At 35.7% G+C, this 24,401-nt stretch overlaps 4 protein-coding genes across 4 annotated transcripts; 3 read left to right on the top strand and 1 right to left on the bottom strand.

Moving 5' to 3' along the window:
* Positions 1 to 1,945: 1,945 nt before the first annotated feature.
* GCK72_022979 (uncharacterized protein) lies at positions 1,946 to 2,743 on the top strand (the record flags this gene model as incomplete). The annotated part of the gene is made up of 3 exons (XM_003095258.2): positions 1,946 to 2,182; positions 2,232 to 2,406; positions 2,454 to 2,743. 3 exons carry the CDS (start codon positions 1,946 to 1,948, stop codon positions 2,741 to 2,743), a joined length of 702 nt encoding a protein of 233 aa, XP_003095306.2.
* Positions 2,744 to 4,132: 1,389 nt separating this feature from the next.
* Positions 4,133 to 6,437, bottom strand: GCK72_022978 (uncharacterized protein; the record flags this gene model as incomplete). Its single annotated transcript, XM_003095262.2, has 5 exons — positions 4,133 to 4,171; positions 4,259 to 5,410; positions 5,915 to 6,026; positions 6,107 to 6,281; positions 6,383 to 6,437. 5 exons carry the CDS (start codon positions 6,435 to 6,437, stop codon positions 4,133 to 4,135), a joined length of 1,533 nt encoding a protein of 510 aa, XP_003095310.2.
* A 10,200-nt stretch (positions 6,438 to 16,637) lies between these two features.
* GCK72_022977 (uncharacterized protein) lies at positions 16,638 to 18,157 on the top strand (the record flags this gene model as incomplete). Its single annotated transcript, XM_053735159.1, has 4 exons — positions 16,638 to 16,835; positions 16,881 to 16,968; positions 17,290 to 17,934; positions 18,036 to 18,157. 4 exons carry the CDS (start codon positions 16,638 to 16,640, stop codon positions 18,155 to 18,157), a joined length of 1,053 nt encoding a protein of 350 aa, XP_053578725.1.
* A 2,444-nt stretch (positions 18,158 to 20,601) lies between these two features.
* Positions 20,602 to 21,347, top strand: GCK72_022976 (uncharacterized protein; the record flags this gene model as incomplete). Its single annotated transcript, XM_003095272.2, has 4 exons — positions 20,602 to 20,744; positions 20,792 to 20,903; positions 20,967 to 21,067; positions 21,146 to 21,347. 4 exons carry the CDS (start codon positions 20,602 to 20,604, stop codon positions 21,345 to 21,347), a joined length of 558 nt encoding a protein of 185 aa, XP_003095320.2.
* Positions 21,348 to 24,401: the final 3,054 nt, after the last annotated feature.

The following is a 24,401-nucleotide window of genomic DNA, read 5'->3' as shown; positions in this document are numbered from 1 at the left end:
ACAAAAAGATCCGCAGAAGTGCATATGACGAATCGGGACGGAACCGGCGTAATACTTGGAAAACACAACGACTCTTCTGTATCTGGCGGAGTAGGATTTATCATTAATAAATCACTTATGCCAAAAATAAAAGAGATAAAGATAGTGAGTCATCGTATCGGATACATTACACTGCAAGTGAACAAGAATCAGTGCACTATCATTCAAGTCTATGCCCCCACCGCTGATTACGAAGAAGAAGAACACTCAAATTTCTATGAAAATCTGGAAGACGTGTACAAGTCATGCAAGAGTAGATATAAAATGATCATAGGAGATTTTAATGCCAGAATCGGTGAAAGGAAAAGAAACGAAGTATTCATTGGCCCACACTCCATGGAAAAGAGAAACGACAGTGGAGAGAGGCTTGGCACGTTCTAAGTAAGTTAATAAGTTTTCAGTTACAAATCAGTTAGACCAGATACCAATCTTTTCTTATTTAAATGTTTTGTTTTATTATGCCTAATACTTTGATTTGTACGTTTCTCCAAAACATTACATATGTTTTGATGTGCTTTCAATCGAAATTCTTTTCTTCGATTGAAAATTGTTTATCTGAACCCACATTCATGTTTATATTGTAGCTTAATGAAATGAACAGAGCCCACAACAAAGGTCATGCACCTGTTTTCCTGTGGATGGCACTAGATTGGTTTACTCTGTCTGTTCTTTATATGAATGTGGTGTCGAAACAAAGAAATGCAGAAATCGAGATGATGGAAACCACAAAAGAAACATCACTTATGGAATAATGTCTAGATAGACTATGATTCAACAAGTTTTTCAGCAATTACTGGTATGCAAAGGATAAAGAAACTGATAAAGATTGATATGCCGACGCAGAATAAAAATACAAAATCAGTAACGGCAACTTTAACCTAACCAGGGAATGATTTGGAAACATAACATTCAAAGGCCAACATAGTTGGATAGTTCTAAATCTGAAAATTACAAAACTGTTCTCAATTTTTGCAGAACGCCTCTGGAAATTGAAAAAAAAAGTTCAAAGCTTCAGCACTGGCCCATTTTTGATTTCCATTTACGTTTTCAAGTCATCTAGGCAGCAATGAGATCAAATAATTGTTGTAAGATATTATTCAACGCATTCAAAATGACATAACTTTTTTTTTGAGAACATATTCGGAAAACATAGGACACTAAAAACTTTGTTTTTAAAGAAAAAATAGTTTTTTCAAAAAACGACTGAAAGTATTCTGCGTCGATAAAAACATATTCTGGTTTTTTCCAATTCCTTTGAATTTACTTTTTGGGTGATTTACATGACTTCAAATTCTACAGAGACCTCACAAAACCTGAATAATTTGTTTTCACGAAACAGTTCTGCAAAATTTGAATATATGATCGAAAAGAGCACGTTCTCAGCTTTTCTTCAATATATACTTCGACCCAGATATTCGAAATATGTCTCGAGGATTTCCTGGTCAACTGATTTGTTTTGTAAGACCAGATTGAAACAAAGCCAAAAAACCCTAGGAATTTTCTCCCCTCCCGGGAAATTAAGCAACATCTCAACCTCACTACACGTTCTTTATGACATCGGCTCCCAGTGAAGAATTCGAAACGCGAAACTCCCTTTCACAGAACTAGTTTTCATAAAAACAAGCTATGCCACGTGGGCACATTTCGAAATTCTTGTTTTTCTCCAGTTGTAGAAACCCTCCAGATGTTCTCTTTTGAGTCGGACATGTTTTTTATTCTAGCAAACCATTTTTTTTTGAAACTCGTCCGATCCCTTCATGGTACAAAAAACAAGCTAATGCAGGTGTCACGCAGCTGTCATAAACTCCACCCCATCAAACTAGTGGAGATTCATTTTTAATTTCAACTTCATTTTCGAGAACTCAATTTGTTCATTTTTCTTCATCAACATTCAACTCTCTGCAAGATGAAACTTATCATCTTGCTTTCTGTCATGATTCCACTAGTGGCCTCAAAGGTGTGCAAGCCAAGAACTACTTCTGTGCACCCTGTTTACCAGATGAAAGTTGGAGGACGGTACAGATTCGAAGATGGTGTCTTTGTCTGGAAAACCTGCAACCAGATTCCGGAATTCATCCAAAAGATTGACGGTGTTTGGTATGCCAACCCGAAAAATGAAAATATCGGAACTTACTGTTTACAGGTTAGTTTTTGGTTTCAGGAACATATTCTCAATTCAAGTTTCTTTTCAGTACCGACTCCAGAAGTATTTAAATCCTCACCTTGTGGATGTCAAAGTGGTCGACAGAATGAGAATTTCGGAAGGATCTGAATCCGAGACTCTTCCTGCAAAAACCACCGTCATGAAAGACATATCGAGAAAATTATATAATTCAATGGAAACTCGGAAACTATTCTACGCAAAAGGTACAATAGTTTTTCAAATACGTATTTTTCTACTGATGACTTTTCAGCGTCCCCTGAAACCACAATTGTCAAATGGACAGATGCTAATGTGACTGCAGTCCCTGTGACTCCTCACGATACTAAAACTTCGACTATGTTTCCAAAAATGTCAGTCGAACAGGAAGAAATGACAAGCACTCCAGCCAATTCTCGAATTTCGAAAGAAACTGCTTTGGAACAAGAACTGAGTGGTATCTTCCCAAACACATTGCAGCAATTGACGGTCGTCGTTGTTTTTCTCATCGTTCTCTGTGGAATTTTTTTGAAAATGTGGTTAAGGCTTCGTAGAGCTGTCTAAAACTTTTCTCCATTCACCAATATTGTTTTTATTCAGCTTTCTGTCTTTTTCCGATCATTTTTTCCCTTTTTCACCGCGAAACTGATATACATATGTAACTTGTCAATTACTACCATGTTTCACAACTTCTCTCATTTCTGCCTTTTCTGTTTACTGAGTTCTTATCATCTTTTGTATTTGCTTTGTATTTTCATTACCAACATTTTTATTGATAAATATGGAGCTTCAAGGAAAATATAATTTTTTATCGCGTCAAGATAACAAATCCGTCTGGAACTTGTTCTGAGATCTTCACGGGCCAATGAAAGTCTTTTCTTTGTGCAAGAAAGTAAAATGTCTAAAAATTTTCAAAATGCGTCATTGTTGCCACATTGTCTCTTCAATAATGGATATGAGTGGGGGACTGAGGAGACAAAAAATGAACCAAAGAATGACAGGATTCAGTGAAAAACGAAAAGACATACTCGAGTAAAAAAAGAAAGACTCAATTCGAGTGACATAATAAAAACAACCGAAAACAATAGAAAAATAGGGACATGATTGATTTAATGATAGAGAAGTCGTAGTGAAGGTTATTTATAACTTTATTCAATTCATTGCAGCAAAAAATCACGCAAAGAGATACAAAAGACTTGACAAAGTGTCTGACCAGACAATTTCGAAAGCAAAATGAGGAAGGCCAAGAAAAGTAAAAAGCGAGGGAAAGTAGGAATGATAAACGGAGGATAGAATTGAAACAGTCATAATAGCAAGGAAGTAATCAAATACCGGGACAAAAGCTAATAAGAAAAACAATTGACAAAATAAGAAGAAAGAAGTAATAAATTGAGAACAGGTGATGGCGAAGTCAAGTAGAGTTGGAAATTGGGAGAGGGAAAAGAAAATATCAACATTGGCAACAATGGCATTCCGAATGGAGAGAATGAAGGAGAACATGTTATCGAGAATGGGGGAGAGATAACTGAGGGACAAGGGTCTTCTTGGTTGGGAAAATGAGTTGCGCCAGCAATAAGTTTATAGACGAGGAGAAATTGAGCTTTGAGTCTACGGTGCTTTATGAAGTACATTGAGAGAAGTTCCGTACAAGACGTAAAGAGGATATTACATCGTTAGAGAGTTTTCGTAGAGTAAATTCTGAGCGTAGATTCGAGTAGTTTAGAGAGAACTAAGAACGGGGCAAGACAGAAGATAACAAAAAGCATGGTAAGTAAGATAACAGAAGAACAGAAAAATAGGGAAAACATGTATTGAAGAGAAAAGAGTAAATGTCAGGATTATTGGACATGAAAGATTTTGAGATATGAGTAGAGCGAAGACGGACAAGAAGTGAAGACGGGCGAAAGATGAACGAAGACGAGCAAGAGATGAACAAAGACGGGCGAGAGATATCTATTTCATTTCTTTCTTCATTTCCATTGTTTGGAACTTCTGAAAATTAACCTTTGTTCTGGTGATGTTTTCTGATGAAAAATTCAACCCCCGCATCAAACTTAGCAATAGTTGTTTTCCACCAACCTGTTCCACAACTTCTCCTTCTTCTTCACCTGTATTTGGAAACAATGATACGCGCCATCCTTCTTTCTGAATTTTTACAATATCGTTTGCAAGATTCCAATTAAATTCCGATGCTTCTGGTCTCACTGGAATCGGTTTTCCAATTTCGAGCATCGCGAATCTCTCGAGCGTGGGTTGAATATCGAGTAACAACAAAGCCGTACTTTTGATCAGAAGAACAGTTTCCATCGTGAACGGAGCTGTTCTTCGTGGGACATAATCTATTATGTCGTCCAGAATTGGACGGCAAACACCATCAGTTCCTCTTCTCGGCGAGCATCCCAGCTTGTAAAGGACTTCGGATAAATTCGGATTAGCGACGAGCTTGAAGAGAGCCAACACATCCCTCATAGAGCATCCAAGCGTCCAACCTCCATTCATTGCTGGTGGCACGAACTTGTTCGCCGCCCATTCTTTATAAAAATTTCTTAAAGCGAAAACGGCCTTGGAATTGAAGGCGTTTTGGAGGACTTCAAAATATCCAAAATTGTCGAAGATGAGATCCAAACCTTGGCATGCATCCCTATAAGGTTTCAAGCATTTGAAAAGGGGGACAAGGGCCAGAACCATGAAGAGAAGTTGAGGATCCGTAACTTGTTCCAGGAGAACACTTGCATCTTCCATAGTCGGGGCTCTTACTTCGGGAAGTGTGAAGCGAGCTGAGAAAAATTCATTTTTTTCCAACTTTGCAACTGCACGTTGAGGCAATTCCGATTGATCCATGAGAGGAACATCATATTCATCGCGCTTCGGCGGCAAAGATTCCTGACGACAGACAGCCGGAATAGGAGGTGATGGTGGAGCAACTGGGTCGAAAACAATTTGGTTGGAAGCAGCTTGGTTGGAAGCAGCAGAAATTGCATTGACGACAGGAACCAGTGGAATATGATTGACGGGAATTGCTGGAGGAGTATTGTTTGGAGTTGTGGTTGCACGATGACTGGCTGTTGTGACCGGTTGTGAACGCAAACGGTTGCGAGCAGACACCAGACCGTCCGAATTTCCCACACCGCCTGACTGTCTTCGGTTCGCATAACTGCTTCGTGTCCCACTTCTATTAAACCATTCCTCGTCCAAACCGTCTTTGAGTCTCTCCGCTTCGGTTTTTCGATGCTGGAAATGAGAAAGAAGTTAATAAACTTTTTCGGAATACATAATTGGGTTAGAGCTTATTGAATTGTTTTGTATATAAACATTTCAACTTGATATTTGTTGTATATAATTATGCGCATTCCAAAGCGTTGGGGCTTACTGTTCAGAAAACATGGAACGATTTTTACATTACACACACACCATCGGACCAAATTTTTGACCCATAATGCTATGACAAAAAGCAAGGAAAGAAGAATTTGAAATCAATTTTGAAACCACGTATCGAATTGAGTAGATATGATTGAAAATTACATTATGTTTTGTTTTAATCACTATTTATCCGAAACACCGGAAAATGCCAATGTTTTTCAGTACTGTGGGATGTTTAAAACATTTTGCAACGTGTAGTAATTACTTCAAATATCAGGTGAATTTAGTCTTTTCCTAAGATTTCAAAACTCAGATTTTCAATAATTTGTAAATGATAATTTGGCTCAAAACGACGAAGGATTTACTATCACTTACTCTGACTGGCGCATTTGATGGATTTTTTGGCGCTGGTTGGGTAGTACGCTTTGCAGATTTTCCTTTCTTGCCTCTTTTTTGCTTTTTTCCTCTCGCCTTCTTTGATGCTGACCTAAACAAATATTTTATGATTTTTATTCCAAACATTCAAAATTTTCAAATCTCAAATTGTCTAAAGTTACAGTGACCCACCCAGTAGCTGGAGCGGCATGAACGCTTGGTCCTGGTACAACTGCAACACCATTGTTGGCCAGATCTTGTGGCGGCAGAAGTTGATGGACTCCAAGAGCAGCCGGTGTGCTTTGAGCAGTAGATGCAGCTTGTTGGTTGAATACCACAAGAACTCCGTTAGTAGAAACATCGTTGTCTGGAATCCAAGAGTGAATTACAGGTGATCAGAAGGATGAGCAATCAATAACTCGATAAAAACCATGTGGTAGTGTTTTAAAAATTAACGTATTTGCTCACCGTTCTCGATCCGAACATCATTTGTTCCATTCTCTCCCAAATCGTTTGAATTCATTTGGTTCTGAAAAGAAAACAGCTATTTTGAGCTCTTGGAAGGATTGCTCACCATAATGACTATCTTTCAGGTGAGATGCAGATAACGATAATATGAGGGTGGTGAGAACCTCTTGTTTGTGTGACAATTACCTGTAATCATCAGTACTGTTATGATTGTAGTGAGGAAACAAGAAAAATAAATGAAAGAATAAGTATATTCAGCAATAGGACCCAGAGAGAAAAATATTGGCAATTTTTGTAGATATTGATAGAAGAGGACAGTTTGATATGATCGAAAACCTACAATTAGAGGAAAAATAGAGAATAACTTTCTTTGAACTGACACACTGAAGGCGGGCATTCTGCTTGGAGAAGTTTCATAAAAATGAACAGTAAACAGAGAATAGATAAAAAAAGAAAGAGAAACACAGGAGGAAGATGAGGAATCCTTTTAATATTCACAATTGGAAGGGAAGATCTGAGGATTTTCAGCCAAGTCCACTCATCAAAAATAGTATCAAATACCATGATGTTTTGTGTACAGCATTCATTCGTCACTACATTTTTTCAATACTACATTTGTAGCTATGGATGGTACTTAAAAACCCTCGACCACTGAAACGGTCCGAACATAGGTTCTAGTAGAATCCTTCCAGAAGTTCTTTCTTCCTCTTAAAATAAAAAAGCGTTTTCGGAACATTTAAAGGAGCTATTGGAGAAACAAAAGTTTTGCAAAATGTGTAACTGTGGTTAAAAATTCTCACTAAAGCCATAGGAATTACAGAGCCTGAAACTCATTAAATCAGCGAAGCAATAAATATGTATATGAATACGGAGAACTGGAAAAAAACAGTTAAAAAAATTATATTTTTTCTGGTAACAATTCAACTACAGAAAGACAAAGGAAAACCAAAAGAATCAATGCTCAATGATCATAAATATGGAGAGTTTCAACACTTAAGCGACAGATGGTATGACATCATCGTTTCCTATCTGTTTTCTTCTCTAAAATTATGTATCCGGACGTCTCCATCCAGAGAGGACACATATCTTTGCCAAAAAGGGGTGAGTGGAGAGATGCACAGATATTTTTGTACTGCGACGTCTATTTTAAATCTATCGGTTTATCCATGTAGATAATTTTGATAGAAGACTAGACGACGAAAGGCAGGTTTAGAAAGAAACATTTTAGTTTTGGCACACCAATCTTATGATTGAAATTTTCAACAGTTGTCAAATTGCAAATTTATTTTTTGATAGAGTAAAATCAAAGCTGAGGTTGATGCATGAAAAAAATGAACAGCTAAATGAATACACATAAGAAAGCAGTAGGAATGAATGGAATCGCTTAAAAGAAACCTCTAATTTGACAATAATGAGAGCATACTTGCAAAATATCGGCCCGGACCGCTAGAGAAAGTTGCCGGCCCGGTCGGACCGGAGTCAAAAAATGAGCACAATTTTTTCACAAAATGTTTCGAAATTTTTTGAAATTTTCATCAAAAATAGTCAAAAATGCTATGTACACTTGAGTTTTATCGATATGTAAAAACATAGTCAAAAATTCTACTTTTTGCGAAAAAATCAAAAAAAATTTCTAAAAAATTCAAATTTTCAAATTTTTGTACTGTGACCCGGGCCCGTGAAAATTCTCAAATCGGCCCGGCCCGGCCCGTTGCAAGTATGAATGAGAGGAATACGGTAGAAATCTCTTCCTTTCATTTTCAAGTCACGCGATACTGCGTCATTCAACTTTTTTACATACCTGTCAATAGCTAACTAAAAAGCTGATTAAAAAATATGGTTTCCCATCGCTTTGTATATCTTGAACCTACTTGTTCTCACATATATGTATAGTATCTTTTGTTTTTGTAAAACAAGGAACAAAGTAGAAAGATATTGGGCCGGTATACATAATCTTGATAATTGAAAAAAAAAATCCGTATGAATAAAAACACAGTAAGAAAAACAAAACCTTGATGTCAGCAATTGGTGTCAGTTGTTATCTAATTCACTAACAATTTTTAAATCAGGCTACATCTGGTCCGTTATCGACCTTAATGTCTGAAGGCCAACATATGTCTAGACATGCAGACAGTCTCACCTCCTCTCCTTGTCTGTTTGTACTCTTTGATTTTCTCAGATTTCGTAAGAAAGAAGCAGGCGACTCAAAAAAAAAGGAGAAAAGTGTTAAACGAGGAACACTATCTTACTATTATGATGATGTAATTATTTCCAAAAACACGGAATTCTACGGAGAGACACAGAGAAAAAAATGCCATACGAAATAGTAATAAAATGCGATAGATAGCTCAGTTTTTTATGTGATTAGTATCAATTACCTAATTATTTTTAAAAAAGTACTCAAAAAAAGAAGAAAAATTTCTTTAATGAATTTCATATAGGATATTCCTATTTAGCAATCAAGAGATGTTGTCTGGTGAAAAGTCAAAAAATTGGATACGTTTGATTGAGAACGTCTTTGATAAAAGAAGACATCTGGATTTTTCAACAAATGTGATTAAAAAAGTCATACCAGACTATTCAGTTGAAAATAACTCACAGGTACAGAATGGTAGAGGACAGTTGATAAGTAGAGGAGATGGTATGATAAAGAAGCAAAACCAGAAGGAGCAAAGCATGGAAGAAAGAAAACCAGTATGCACGCTGTGAGGGATTAAAAAATTCTACGACCAGCTGTCAAATATGTGTAGGAATGTTTAGGGTCTTCGAAAATGTCAATATTTTTCGACTCTGATTGAAAACGATACGGGCAACCATGAGAACAGACATACATAGGATAGTTTCTTCATAAAAGTTACCAATAGCAGCAAGAATAACAAGTTCAGATCAATGCGTTCAGTCGGACAAGAATTCTTTCCAATTAGATCGAAGATTGAAAATATAAAAATTAAAAGAAAGAAAAAGGTGAAAAGGTGAAAAAGCCGAAAAATCAAAAAAGGGGAGGAGAAATTAGTCCTACGAAATAGGGCTCTCAACAACATGCACTCTCTCAGTCTTCTTCCACCCAGTTGGCTAATCCACAGATTTGCATGTTGTTATCACATGAATGGAAATAAAAGTACAATAATTATGCTACTCAAATTTGATGAAGTATAAGGGGAAAAATCTTGGAATAAAGTTTGGTAAACAAAAATATCAAACAACGGATAACTGAGAAGAATCTGATATAATTACCACGAATAAGTGGTATGTATGTTTTGATGAATGAAGTAAAGAATGGTTTTAAAACTGGGGACGCGTTACCTAAGTGATTACCGGCGAGAAATTTTTCACAAGTATGATTTGCGGTATAAATTAGGTTTTTCATTTGTTAATTGGGAGACCATAGAGCTTGAATTGCGAGCTGTGACTGTCAAAGAAAGGATTTATAGGGGAAAAAATGAACGGGAAGAAATGATGGGTCAAATGGCGAAAAAGGAGAGAAATAGATGGAGAAGACAAAATATTGGTGGCGAGGAGAAAACTGATTGAAAGGAAAGGAACGGGGTTTTATACCAGCAAAACTGTAGAAGGGGAGCAAAGGAGATAGTGGGAAAAAGGGCGAGACTTAGAAAAGTCAGGGGAGGGAATTTGGAAACAAGCGAACGGAATGGTGGTTGGTCGCTTAGACCACGAGGAGCCTGAGTCATCGAAACAATAAAATGCTGGAAGAAATAGGGGAAATGGTAATGTGAGGAAAATATGTACAAGAGGAATATTTAAAAAATAATAAACAAGAAAGAAACAAATTTAGGCTCTTGCTTTTTTGATATCGCGATTTTCTACAAAGACCTCAACAATTTTTTGGAAACCTGATACGGATTTTTATCAGAAAGAGAGTGGTTACATATTATCTAATGATAGCACGTTTGCTTCAAAAAGCAATTAAAATTTCTTTCTTAGCAGCTAGTAAATGCTCATATTAACTCATGTCAATCCAATATTCTATCACGCGATTTCGTAGTTTTGTTTGATTCTAATGGGCTTATTCACTAGGTATCAAAAATGCAAAAACTATTTTTGTTAATAGAAAAAATTGTTCTCACTTTTTCTGCTACCACGTGAATAGGTCCGTAAATATTTGCGTGACTTTTTTTTTGAAAAAAAGTACAAACGTATAGCCCATATCGCAATCACTTTTGCTAAATTTCTCCCGTTTTAGTTTTTTCTGGTTTTCCATTCAAAAAAGAGCATTCCAGGAAATTCAAGGACGGGTAATATGGAGAAAATTAAAATTTGAGAGCACTAGGTTTCGGAGAAAAACTAGGAAAACAAATCCTTTTTTGAAAAATTTGAATGAAACTGCTTTCTTCTGTTTTGCTAACAATTTTCCGACATAACATGTTTTGAATGACTGGGATTATCTAATCACGAGAATACCGTAGAGCCTCTAATAGAGGTTTTTCCAAAGAAATCTACTCAACGCGGTATGTATTTTTCTAAAAGGAGATATCAAAAAGTTGTTAACAGACAAAATGTAGCTGAATGCTTATGAAGCTCATTAGGCAGATTGTGCTCCAAACTCTTGCTATTGAGTGCCCCTCTATTAGAGGTTTTACGGTAACTAGAAAACCGATATAAAAACACTTGGAGATGTAGCAGTATTCATTATAATGTTGTGACTCCTCAGTCAATCATACAGTTTTATGATTAATTCAAAAAAAAGTAGACTAAATTATTTATTCAATCGTATACACTTTGTTTTTCAAAATTTTGTTCAGCATTTTCAGCGATTCTGCATGAGTTTTAAGACGCACTCTCTGACTCGTTCGATCACCCATGTTCACCCGAAAAAAGTCGACCATCTCCGATTTGCCAATCCTTTTGATCAAAGATAGTACCAAGTGTTCTTAGCAAATTGGGGTACTTTTTGGTCAGGTCCGTCACCTGGGTACCTAGGAAAATCAAAAAATCGATATTTTTCGAAAATTTTTCCTGAAGGAGTTAGGAATGAAATCTCAACGGGAAATTAATGTAGACACTATTTTAAGCATTTTTTGTGTTCAGAACAAAATTCCAGCTCAACACCTTCATAGTGAAAATTTTGAAAATTTATGAAATTTTCGGGTTTTTTTCATGAAATCGCTTTTATCTCGGCAGGGACACGAGAAGACGGGCTTTTTTATTTTAAATTCGGAATCTATATAAAATTTGGTATTGGATCCATGTTGTCCCTACTGGTATCTCTTTCTCCAAAGAACACTTTTTTCGGGAAGTATGAAAAAAACTGCGATTTTAACTTTCAAGTCCTTCCAGTAAATTTATTTTGATGTTTCAAAATAATGGTTTTTTGAAGTTTTTCATTCAATCATGCCATTTTTATTTAGTTCCGGTACAATTTTCGATCATACCACAAAATTTTTTTTTCGAAAATATTGAATTTTTTGATTTCTGAAAATTTTCTCCCGAATTGAATCATTCCGACTGAAATGTTAAGGATAGCATTATAAAATCAGGAGAATATAAATGGAATATTCTTTAGGTTCATAAAAAACTTGATTCCCACTGTCGGGTCACCTGCTACTTACGTGTTCATGGTGAAAATCAGCGAAATTTTCACCTTGGGAAGTTGGTGCAACGGTACTTCATAATTGCGACGTTATTTGACAGGGAATTGTGATGAATATGACAGGAATAGTAAGAAAACGGCAAAAATTGATAGATTCTGCAAGATTTTCAAAAAAAGCTTCAAAAAATTAGGACTCATAAATGTTCAATGGTCTGACCTTTTTATGGATATCAGGAAAAAACTATTCAAGTTTTTTTTTTGAAAATCTTGCAGAATCTATCAATTTTTGCCGTTTTCTTACTATTCCTGTCATATTCATCACAATTCCCTGTCAAATAACGTTGCAAGTATAAAGTTTCTTTGCACCAACTTCCCAAGTTGAAAATTTCGCTGATTTTCACCATGAACACGTAAGTAGCAGGTGACCCGACAGTGGGAATCAAGTTTTTTATGAACCTAAAGAATATTCCATTTATATTCTCCTGATTTTATAATGCTATCCTTAACATTTCAGTCGGAATGATTCAATTCGGGAGAAAATTTTCAGAAATCAAAAAATTCAATATTTTCGAAAAAAAATTTTGTGGTATGATCGAAAATTGTACCGGAACTAAATAAAAATAGCATGATTGAATGAAAAACTTCAAAAAACCATTATTTTGAAACATCAAAAAAAAATTTACTGGAAGGACTTGAAAGTTAAAATCGCAGTTTTTTTCATACTTCCCGAAAAAAGTGTTCTTTGGAGAAAGAGATACCAGTAGGGACAACATGGATCCAATACCAAATTTTATGTAGATCTCGAATTTAAAATAAAAAAGCCCGTCTTCTCGTGTCCCTGCCGAGATAAAAGCGATTTCATGAAAACAACCCGAAAATTTCATAAATTTTCAAAATTTTCACTATGAAGGTGTTGAGCTGGAATTTTGTTCTGAACACAAAAAATGCTTAAAATAGTGTCTACATTAATTTCCCGTTGAGATTTCATTCCTAACTCCTTCAGGAAAAATTTTCGAAAAATATCGATTTTTTGATTTTCCTAGGTACCCAGGTGACGGACCTGACCAAAAAGTACCCCAATTTGCTAAGAACACTTGGTACTATCTTTGATCAAAAGGATTGGCAAATCGGAGATGGTCGACTTTTTTCGGGTGAACATGGTCTGTTGATCGATGCTCGAACGAGTCAGAGAGTGCGTCTTAATTTATATTGATCTCTTATCAGACCTGTTACACAGAATCCTCCTTCCCAATCAGAAAATTTAGTTTTTTGCAACTTGTATTGTGAAAAAAGAATCTGGTATGTGATCGGTGAAATACACTAAACAGCATCTTACATCCTTTAGTCTTCGTCATCCTGTCTATGAGACAAAAAGCAAACATATACTAATCTATATTAGGTGGGAAAAGGCTAAGTAAGAGAAATCCCACTTCATCCCATCAACATAAATTTGAAGTTGACTTGCTGTTTTAGAGAACCTCGTGTAAAGTTGGAAAAGACAGGCAGAGCTAAACATATGATATCGAAAAATTGGAAAGAAATTTACAGAGTTTACAATCTTGCATTGCAGTTCTCGATTCAAGATTGATTCAACCTGAATTCTGATGATTAAAGACTCTGTTAGTGTGAACAAATAGTTCTAGAAAAGTGATGAAGGAGAAGTGCGTTTGGCGGGGAGAGTCACACGTCCCTAATGAATACTGTTGCGGTTCCAGGTGATTTTATATCGGCTTTCTTGTTGTTCTTGTGAGCAATCACTGACATTTGGAGCTGGGCTGGCCGGTGTCATTGAAAGGTTGAAAAAAAATCAAAATTTGCAAGAGAGGGCATCATTTCTCGAGACGGTTTCAAAAACTGCGTGCTATCAAATATTTAACTTCACAACAACACTAATAACACTTGCTAATTTTTTATCAACAGGATTATCTTTTGATGGAATAAGTTTCCCCCTCATATATTCCCCACTTTTCCTAATTCCGATGTATTTCGATGTAATATTTTTTTTGTGGAACCCTTTTTAATACCTAAACACTCTGACTTTTGAATTTTAACTATTTCTTTTTTCTTACTTATTTGTATAAGTGGTGAAAGTTCTTCAAACAAATCAATCAATAGTCACATACTAAATAGCCGGACTTCTTGAATAAACCTGTATTTGGATTTTCATTCTTACTCGAAGGGTTTAACATCTATTGCTGAAAAAATTTAGAAGGGAGTGGATGTGATCACAGAAAAATTATCATCCTTCGCCCAGCAGTAACTCTTTCATTACCCTCTCTGTAAAGAAGGAAATATAAATACTGCTTTGTATTAAGTGAGGAGAATTCTGAAGCTTAGTTTTTTTGGTTTTTGTACTTCTAAAAGAATTAATTTTTTTGTAAGTGTGTGAAAACCTAAACAGTCTTTGATCTTCCCGGTTCATGTCTTGAATCAACAACTAGCAAAAGAGCTAATAAGGAAGGAATTTTGACGAAAGTGATGCAATATCGGTTAAACGTTTGTAAGTTTTCCCGAATAAAAACAGTCACGCAAATACTTGGAATCAAATAAAACTACAAAGTCGCGTGATAGAATATTGGATTGTCATGAGTTCATTTGAGCTTTTACTAGCTGCTAATAAAGAAATTTTAATTACTTTTTGAAGCAAAGTGCTATCATTAGATAATATGTAACCACTCTCTTTCTGAAAGAAATATTTGATCCGATGAAATGTAACTCATCTGTTTATATTCGTGTCTGTATTAGGTTTCCAAAGCACTTCCTTCTACTTTTTCGATAGTTTAACTTCTAAACTCAATTTTTAACAGTAAATGAGAATTGCGATCGGACATTTTAGTGGATTTCTGATGAATTTTTCTTTTCTGGTCAGCAATAATACGCCGAGGTCTTCCAATTAAGACATGGTGAACCTAACTTACACAAGGATTAAATTTTCTGCTATTGTCGCGGCCGATGGCAATCACTATCGTTCAGGCGACACTTCCCCTAGATTGAGATTTTAGACCGAGATTTTAGATAGAGACATCAAAACATTCACACCGTGTTTTAGTGGTGATCATTTCAGAATCTTCTCGTTCTGATGCTTGATATATTAACTTTGATTATTATTGTACTTTTACTTTTTAATCATGTGACAACCGCATCCAAAATTTCGGATTAAGCAACAGATCCCAAGAGGAAGGAGAGAGTGTATGGTGTTGAGATACCTATTTCGTAAGACTAATTTTTCCTCCCTTTTTTGATTTTTTGGCTTTTACACAATTCCATCTTTCTATATTTTTCACTGAAGATAAAAGAGAAAGGATAGGAATTCTAGATATCAATTTGGAATAATAAAACAGTAGCAAGATTTTTGGAAAAGATGATCATAAAAAAGGGCTCTTAGAAATTAGAGATGGAAGTCTGAATCCTCCGTCATTTTGATTTCTTGTCTCCTTTTCATTTTCCTTCTTTCTCCTACCAGCTTCTCATCTTATCAACTTCCTCCTACCACTCCGCAACTATGAATTCTTTCGCATTAAATATCCTGAAGCGAAGATTTTTCTATCGCATTGGTCAAAAATCCAGGTTTCCGCTCTCAGCGAATGCATTTTCAATCTTCACTTTTATTTTTTGCTAAGTTTAAAAACATGACAGAGTGTTTTGGAGCCATTGAAAGGTCAAAGCGGGTGTTTAGAATGCTCCCCTTTTCTTCGATTACAAAATTATTGCGTTCTCCCTCGTTAGTTATTCCGATCTTCTATCTGCTCTATTTGCACTTCATTCGAAGATGACCAGCAAGATCCTCGATTCTATACGGTTGGTAAAATAAAAATGTTCCTCTGAAGTAATAAAAACTGACTCCATCTTTTTCTATCCGAAAGCCATAAAGTTTTCGTTTTCACCGTCCTTCCAAGTGTTAGAAATTTATATATTTGTCATGCATTGTTAGTTTCTAGATGATAAGCTGATTCATCAAAATCTCTTGTCCAATTATCATACGTTGTTTTATTTTTTAGTTTACCAAAACGTTTTCCAAGAATTTCTCTTCTAAATTATCGCTGACTCAATCCAATCCCAAATATTCTGTTGTTGCCCTTTGATTATGTATATATATATTTATTTATTGACAAATAGAATAACAGAGAAAAAAAATAACATTAAGAAAGGGGGAGACTAGATACATCCCTTACGAGATGGACTAGTAACATATGAAGGAAAATGTGAGAGAATTGGGATAAGGGGTAAAATAACCGGGAGAAAATTAATGAAGTTAGCAAGTTAAGAAAAGAAAACCGGGGGAAAACAGGCAATTAATCGAAATACTAAAAACGGGTAATAGAGGAGTTAAGAAGGGTTTCGAATTTAGATGGAGGGAGGAATTGGGGGACATTAGTAGTAATCGCATTCCAAATTGGAATGGTGGAAGCAAAAAAATCGGGGATAGAAGGATGGCAGCAAATTAACGTCATGGGACGACGAGGGGATAGGGAGATTTTAACATGATTCTGTAACAAAAATTTGAAAGTTCGGATTAAGCGACAGGTCCCTAGTGAGAAGAGTGAGAGTGTGCGTTAGAGAGACACTGCTATCACAACATAATTAGTCGCTCTTCCCTTTCTCTGATTTCAAGATTTTTAGCCTCACTTCTTTTCATTTTTCTTTCCTTTTACCTATCTCATTTCTCCACTTCCGACTTTTTCAGCTCTACTCTTCTCATCGGGAACGATGAGTGACTGCTCAACTAAATGGATTGGCGCAAGTTTTTACTTTTACTGTATCGGAATCGTTCTTTCCGGCGCGATTAACGGTGCCCTAATTGGATTCTTGAGGACAAAGAAAAGATTCGCAAACTACAAGTATCTTATGTTGGCGTTTGCTGTGGCCGGACTAGTCTTTTCCGGTTGTAATGTTGTTGTCAACCCGGTTAGTTCTTTCAAATTGTAATATTCCATAGTTTATTATTTGAAGAATATCCATATGGGCCGCAATTCGGTTATCATATTCTCTCCTCAGAAATACTCAAAACTACCAAAAAGATTTGAATCAATTGGACTATGTGAGTTTCAGTTTGAATCAGTTTGAAAACCAGAATTCTAAAAGAGCTGCGGCACCTTCAGGATTTTTAATTTTTAGTCGAAAAAGCTGTTTTGAAAAAATGCGCATGCGCTTCAACTCCTCAAACCGACGCGGGCACACGTCAAGCGGTCTCTTGAGATATCTCAGGTGACGACTCCGTTAACATTTTGCGTAAATTCTCTATTTTTGCAGTTGGCAATTTTTAGGTTACTCTAATGAACCGATATTAGAAAATGTTTCGAAAATATAGAAATAGCATGCTAGCTTTTCAGTCCCCAACTTTCAATATTTTTCCTTTTAGCAGCCTTTGTCGCTTGTTTTGGAATGATGATTTCTTCTGTCTTCATCCAAGTACTATACAGATATACTTTTGTCACAAATCCGTCAAGACTCGCTCATCTTTTTTCTAAAAAATCTTTCATTCTCTGGACCCTGCTCATCGTTTTCTATTCTTCTCTCTTTGGATGCTCAACTTATTATTTATTGGGAGCGAGTGCTTCTAAGGACCAAACCACGAATGAAGAATTCATGGCCAACGATTGCATGGAACCAGATGAGTATTCATATATTGGAGCAGAGTATTATCAGAAGAATATTGGAACTATTCGCTTCCATCTTCCGTCCCTTATTGGATTACTCGTTTTATCCCTCCTAATGATAATTCCAATCATTCCAATTGTGTTTATTATATGCCGTATGTTCCAAATATTCAAGGAACCTGGTGTACCAATCTATGCATCCCGTAAGGTTCAACGAGAACTTGCCAAAAGTCTCTTAATTCAAACATTTCTTTACACACCATTCATTTTGATGTTCGTAACTTTTATGTTTGGCCTGCAAATATCATTCTTGGTGTACCTGTTTACAATTTTCGTTTCAATCTATCCATGTATCAATTCGTTGGTAACCATGAAGTATGTCGCAGTACTGCGCGAAGAACTTTCCAGTAAGTTATAGAATGGAAGAAACAACATTTCCTTTTCCGAATTGTTAAAACAAGACAACTGTTCGTTTTCACAAGATTATTAATTTCTCCAATAATTTCAGAGTGCTTCTGCTTCAACAAATGCCATCGACAACGAGTGGATATTATTGGTAGTTATATTGACAGATCAGTCGCCTATGTTATGCAAGAAATGGCCATCCGTGATGGAGCTCCTCTTCCATAAATAACTTCGTTCTTGAGCCTTCAATATTTTTTTTTGAACTTTGGCATTGTCGCAATTGACATGTTTTCTTTCTTCAGTGAACATATGCTTTTCAAACACCCTGATATTTACAGTCTTTTTTCTGCACTCATCTACATTGCTGTAAATTTGTCTGTTACTGAATAAAAACCATATTTTGGAAAAACATCGTTGTTTTCCGGTAGAAGAAATACATATCTTCAAAGAGAGAGACAGTTCGGGACACAAAGTTACAACGGGGGTAGAAACAATAGTATCGTGGCTTTGACCTAAACAGCTTTTCAGAAATTGCTTCCTGGGAAGAACTTTTCTTGCCTTTTCTATCTTCTGTTTTGCGACTCTGATGGCGGCTGGCACCCATGGTCTTTAGTTTGGCTCCCTTCAATACTTGCAGTGAAGTAGTTTCCATCTTCTTTTGAATGACGGCCCAAGCGGATGGTGCCAGCAGCCGGGGGTTTATGTCATCATTGTTCTTCTTGCTGGCAAAAAAACACTGGTCCTCTTGTGACGGCGTCTGGCGCTTGGCTCAGATCTCTTCCATTTTTTCAAGAAAGTGCAGTTTTCTCTAAATTGAATTGGGGATGACGACTGGCACGAGCCGTCTTTTGCCCGTCTTCTCACAAAAGTGCAAGTTTCTCTTCCCCCCACACAGCACATTTTTGAAGAGGATTGATACATGAGTATTTGACATGAAAGGAATAGGAGAATAAGAAATAAATTCTGAAAGAACTAGTACAGCATTTTACATAATACTGGAAACCGTTCATATGAAAAGAAAGAGAACAAAGCAAACATAATCGAAAAGGATTTCTCAAATACTGTATCTTTGAGAAATGTAACTGCAATATTTACCGGTGAAGATATTTGGTGATACGCAAGAGTTTAGAGCGCAATATCTCTTTGAGCACCTATATTAGAGGTTTTGCGGTATTATTAATATTATTCAAAGGATGACACTTTGCTATTTATTCAAAGATTTATTTGAGATCATATCTCATTTTTCTAAGTAGAAAAATAATAAATTGTTTGACCCAGAACCATTATTTTTTTCTTTTTCTCATCTTTATCAAAAGTATCCCGCCGATCCCTTGTTGTTTCTTCAATACATTTATGTTTCAAACTTTTCTCTCAGAATTTTGAGTAGAATGGTTTTTTTTTGCAACTCATGTTACTTCCCAAAAGGACATCTAATTGTGACGGTGGCTGACAATTTGGTTTGTTGGCTTGTTTCCTTCCATGCATTCGAAAATGCAGTTATCTACGAACCGCGTTTCAATTTTCTCTTTTTTTTTCGGAACAATGCTCAATGTAAACTGCACCAGGCACTAGTGGTCTTTAGATGGGCACCAACAAAGTGCAGTTTTCTCTACCACACGTAATTTTTTTGAAAAAGATGTGTGCATTCATTGTTGAAAAGACAATAAGGGAAACTGTCAACTACAAAAATGAAGCTCTGTTTTTGATCTGTATAATTCATTGAAATTGCCTTCAGGAAACAATGAGATTAATCATGACACATTTTCGAAAATGATTATTTTCAACTGAAAACGGTTGAAGTTGTTAGAACCCGGGACATTACTGTAAATCATATCAAGACGGCTAATTTGATGATTCACAAAGTTCTGAAGTCTTACCACTCAACTATTTGCTAACTTAACCAGAAACACCAATAAACATTGAAAAGAATCGAAATTTCAGATTCAGAAAAAACATATGAAAAATATATTTAAAATTGGAATGTATATCATGTTTAATGTTTTCTAATTTTTCTCAATTTTTCTCTCCATTTGCGTTCAGTTCTAAAGAGCGTTTCACTTTTCGACCTCCCGGGGGGTTTAAAAAAATCATCAATGTTAGAGCAGAGCGACTTTGATGGTTTTTGACAAGCAATGTTCTTTGATTCTTCATGTTAGGCGCCTGACACAATTGGGATCCTGAAACATTTCACTCCGCCCATTTTTTTTTTGGAACATCCAATCGGTGATCGCAGAGTTCTAGCCACGCCCATCTTTTTGGAGAACTGCGTTCTACGGTATCAGTGAACAGAAATATTCGTCTTTTCACTTTTTGTCATCATTCGAGTTTGGCCTCCTTTTTTATCCGAAAATTTTACCAGTTTTTGCCTCTGTTAATTTTCAAATTGAGAATTGCCGTATCACAAAAATTCTATCAATCATCAAAAGCAATCTGTTTAAAAATCTAGCATCCAGAACTATTTTTTAAAAGTGAGTCGTTAAGAATTAAAATTTGATTTGCTTGACTAGTAACTATTGTATGCTTTCTAATTTACTAAAAACATTCAAATAACATGATCGAAAAATACAAATGTTCTTAAAACTCAACAAAAAAACTTGGTAATTTCCAGAAGAATGTTGTTGTTTATCGTTTTTTCAATTTTTCTACAATTTGCCAGTTTCTCGTTCAGTATGCGTGACGTCATAGGTGAAGGAATACGGGGATATTTTGGGATACCAAACAGCACTATGGAAGTACTATATTTGGGGTCGTTTCACTGCAAGCTTAACACATCGTTTTGTGTCACAGGATACTATAAGGAAAAAGATCTGATGTGAGTGAAAAGTTGATTCAGTTAAAATCCCTAACAAAACGTTTCAGGACTGAAGACGATGTGTTGGATCGCCTCCCGTTCTATTGCTCCAAAAGAAACCCATTTCATGTAATCCACCATATAAACTTCACCGGTGGCGATGGATTTGGAGAATGGGACGTGAGTGCATTTAGTTTCAAATTTGGATTATTTGCATTTCTCTTATAACGAAATATCTTTTAGAATTATTATGAACCATTTTTGGAGCTGGTACACAATTGCACCTGTGACAACACTGCTCGTCGAATAATTCATTATTTCCCACTTGTGAAGTTCAGATTCCTGTAAGTCGAAACATAAAACAACTAGCATGTATCAGTACTCCAACAGTAATAGCTCAGATGATAAAGTGACAATTTCAGACCACCAGAAGAGCTGAAGCTCAAATATCAAGAATTTGATATTCACATGACAAACAATGGGACCACGCATGAATTCATCAACCCATCCAAAGATGAGTATTCCCAAGAACTTCGTGATTGGATTGTTTCGTCAAAACCAATTCATACCGATGAAAAAATGACGGAGAAAAATGCCGCAAGTCATCTTCGCGCAGATTTCTAATTTGTCTCTCTAAAATGTCTGACTTTAAGCTATTTAGCTTACAAATAACCCAACAAGCTTCTCCCATTCGCTTCGCTTTCTGCAACTTATTTTAATACTGCAACTGCTATTTTTTGCTTAATACTTACATAATTTTGCAGTCTCACTCTTCCGCTTCAAGACGTTCAACACGTTTTGCTCTCAGCTTTGCTTGCTTCCGATTTGTTCTTGATTATTTCCATTTATATTCGAATTTTGAATTTGTATTGAAAGAAAATAAATCTTGAACTGTTGACTTCGCAACTGATTGTGTTTTTCTGAAACCTACGTGAGATGTCCTTTGACGCCAAAAGAAGACTGTCCCCTTTTTTCTTCTATTTTTTTGATCCCGTCTATTTTTTGACGTCTCTCACATAAAACAGCAAAGTTTCATGACATGCTTTCTTCTCGCGTCGTTTTGTTTTGTCTATTTCTCTCTCACTGGTGACATCAGCTGCTATCGTGTTGGCCATTTAAAAATTTAAAAAAATACGGAAACAGACAAATAATCTAAAATTTTTCTTATAATAGCTGGTGTTCACAATCATATCATGCCACAATGTTCCTTGTAATATAAACTCAACGAGGATGGTTACATAACCAAAATCTGACAAAAAGTATGAAACTACAACTTCAATATTTTTATTTAAAGATCGTTATAAAAATTTTCGACGAATATAACGTATAAATCCGTTAATTAATTTTTATTGAAGATACCGAATTTGTTGCTTTTGAAAAAAAAATCAGTTTTTCCCTGACTTTCTTTCTTTTCTTTCTTCTTCTTCAATGTTTTCCTCCAGGCGCGTAATCTTGCATATTTTTGAAAAGACCCTTCTCGTTCTTTCGCCTTGTGTCTTCTCTTTGCTTCCGAATCAATCTTCGGGCAGTGTGCGTCCTTCCGAGTTCCTATCTATCTTTTATGTAAAAGATGCGCCCGTCGTCGCCTGCCGCGCGACAAAGATTGGACGCAAAAACTGGAGTGCAATTGGGGGAAATTCAAATCGAATTGCTTTATTTCTTTTAGCGAATTGAATTTTGAAGGTTCTAAGAATGAAGGTTCTAAGAAGGCTCTAAGAAAAAGACATCTTGATGGTTCTGTGGAAAAGAGACAGCTTGGTTCGGTCTCATTTGAAGTTCTCCGATTCGAATATTCAAAATCTTTTTCGAAGTTCCACTTTTTCCAAAAAAAGTTTTGATGTCCAACTTCTCTTGTAATTTTTCTTATTTGAACTTTTGGTTTTTCTTTAGACGGCTCAGCACATTCCATACTGAATTGGGTTTTGCGAAAGCCATGTTCTTTTTTGGAAAGATGAAGACAGAAAAAAAACTAGATTAATTTTTTCAGTGAAACTCGAATTTTTCATTATCATGGTACTACAAACTCATTGTTGTAAAAAATTATGCAAATAGAAACATCAGAAAAATGGAACAGCTTAATCCATACAATGAAGCGGATTCCCCCATCTCACCATACCGTCTGAAGGTTCCCGTGAAATAATAAGACATCTGGATAAACCGGCACACAGACCGACTCACTGAGAGTACAATTCCTGACAGATATGTAAGCGACGATACAAACAAATTGACGGATTATTCCTTTCCATCATTTTGCCTGAAGATTTCTGTCAAGAATTAGGACACCTGGATGGACCAACACACAGACAGACTCACTGAGAACACAACTGTTAGCCGAGATTTAGACAATGATACGTACAACAGGACGGATTCCTCGTTTTCACCATTTCGTCTAAAAAATGTTTGTGGCTTCTCACAATCAGTGCAAAAATGAGCATTTTCAAGATTTGAAAAAATTAACGTTTTTCTTATTTTTTCAGTTTTTCTGTTTTGAAATTAGCCCAACGTTTTTGTTCTAGTGATATATATCCCGACCTATAACTCCACCTTAACCCGGGATCCTTCCCTAGTCAGATTTTTTTTGCGGGACTTTACCACTGTAATAGGCTTTATAGTTCTGTGTCTCATCTGTATAAATCATAATTCTTCTAACTTTGTTCTTGATTTCAATATTTTTCTAGAATAGTTTAACTAATCATACACCTTAGTTCCTTTGCCCTCCTAATCCAAATTCCTTCTTGTAAATAACATAACCCAATTTTTTTTAAATGCTTTATTAACAATAAGTTTGATTGGTTCATTTTTATTGTAGTCGATCACCACATTTTACCACATTACCACTACTAAATTTTGTTCATTACCACATTTTATGACGGGTAATCTCAGATAGTGATTGTAAATGTCTTATTCGAATTGGTTAATAGATGTAACCCGACCGATTTCCCATCATAAAATTGGGTATATTGATTGACTACAATAACAAATGAAACGATCGAACGTAGTGTTAGTTTTTATATTGTTTCTTCACAAAAAATGAACAAGAATGAGGGACACAAATAAAGCTTAAAGGAAAGTGCTGGAAAAAAAATGGAATGATTAATGAAGAGACTTATTGAGAAGAATTTTGAAATTGGATAGAAAGTGGCCGACTTGAGCAATGTTGGTGTTATATAGTTTTGTCTTAAGCTTTCCGTAAAAAAATAGGACATCCGGATGAACCTCACATTTCATATATGAGCCCTCTTCTATTTGATCCTTCAACTATTAATTATCAATAAACCATTTATTTTGCAGAACTTTGTGTTTAATTTAATTTCTGAACAGTTGCCTTTGAAAAAATTTACGAAGTTTCAAATAAAAAATCTCCAAAACGGGATTCAGATCTTGGAAAGCAATACCCTACATGATGGAGTGAAAAAGTTAAAACTCTAGCTCGGCACAGTAGTATTCACAAGGCGGAAGCAAGGAATTTTTGTAAGAATTGTAGATCAAACAGTGACCCTCACTTTTGTAGTTGACAATTTTTGTACGAGCCCAATGATGACTTTAAAGTCATTTCCACCGACCCCTATACATGGATATTATTAGAAAATCTATGCATTCGTTTCATCAGCGATCATAAAGTTACCAAAACATGATAATTGTTTTCAAAAACTGTGTTTAAGCATGTTTTAACAACGT

This window comes from Caenorhabditis remanei, chromosome X (genome assembly GCF_010183535.1).
Source record: "Caenorhabditis remanei strain PX506 chromosome X, whole genome shotgun sequence".
Classification (NCBI taxonomy): domain Eukaryota; kingdom Metazoa; phylum Nematoda; class Chromadorea; order Rhabditida; family Rhabditidae; genus Caenorhabditis; species Caenorhabditis remanei.
The sequence above is the reverse complement of the archived record's forward strand: the minus strand, read 5'-3'. Positions and strand labels throughout refer to the sequence as shown.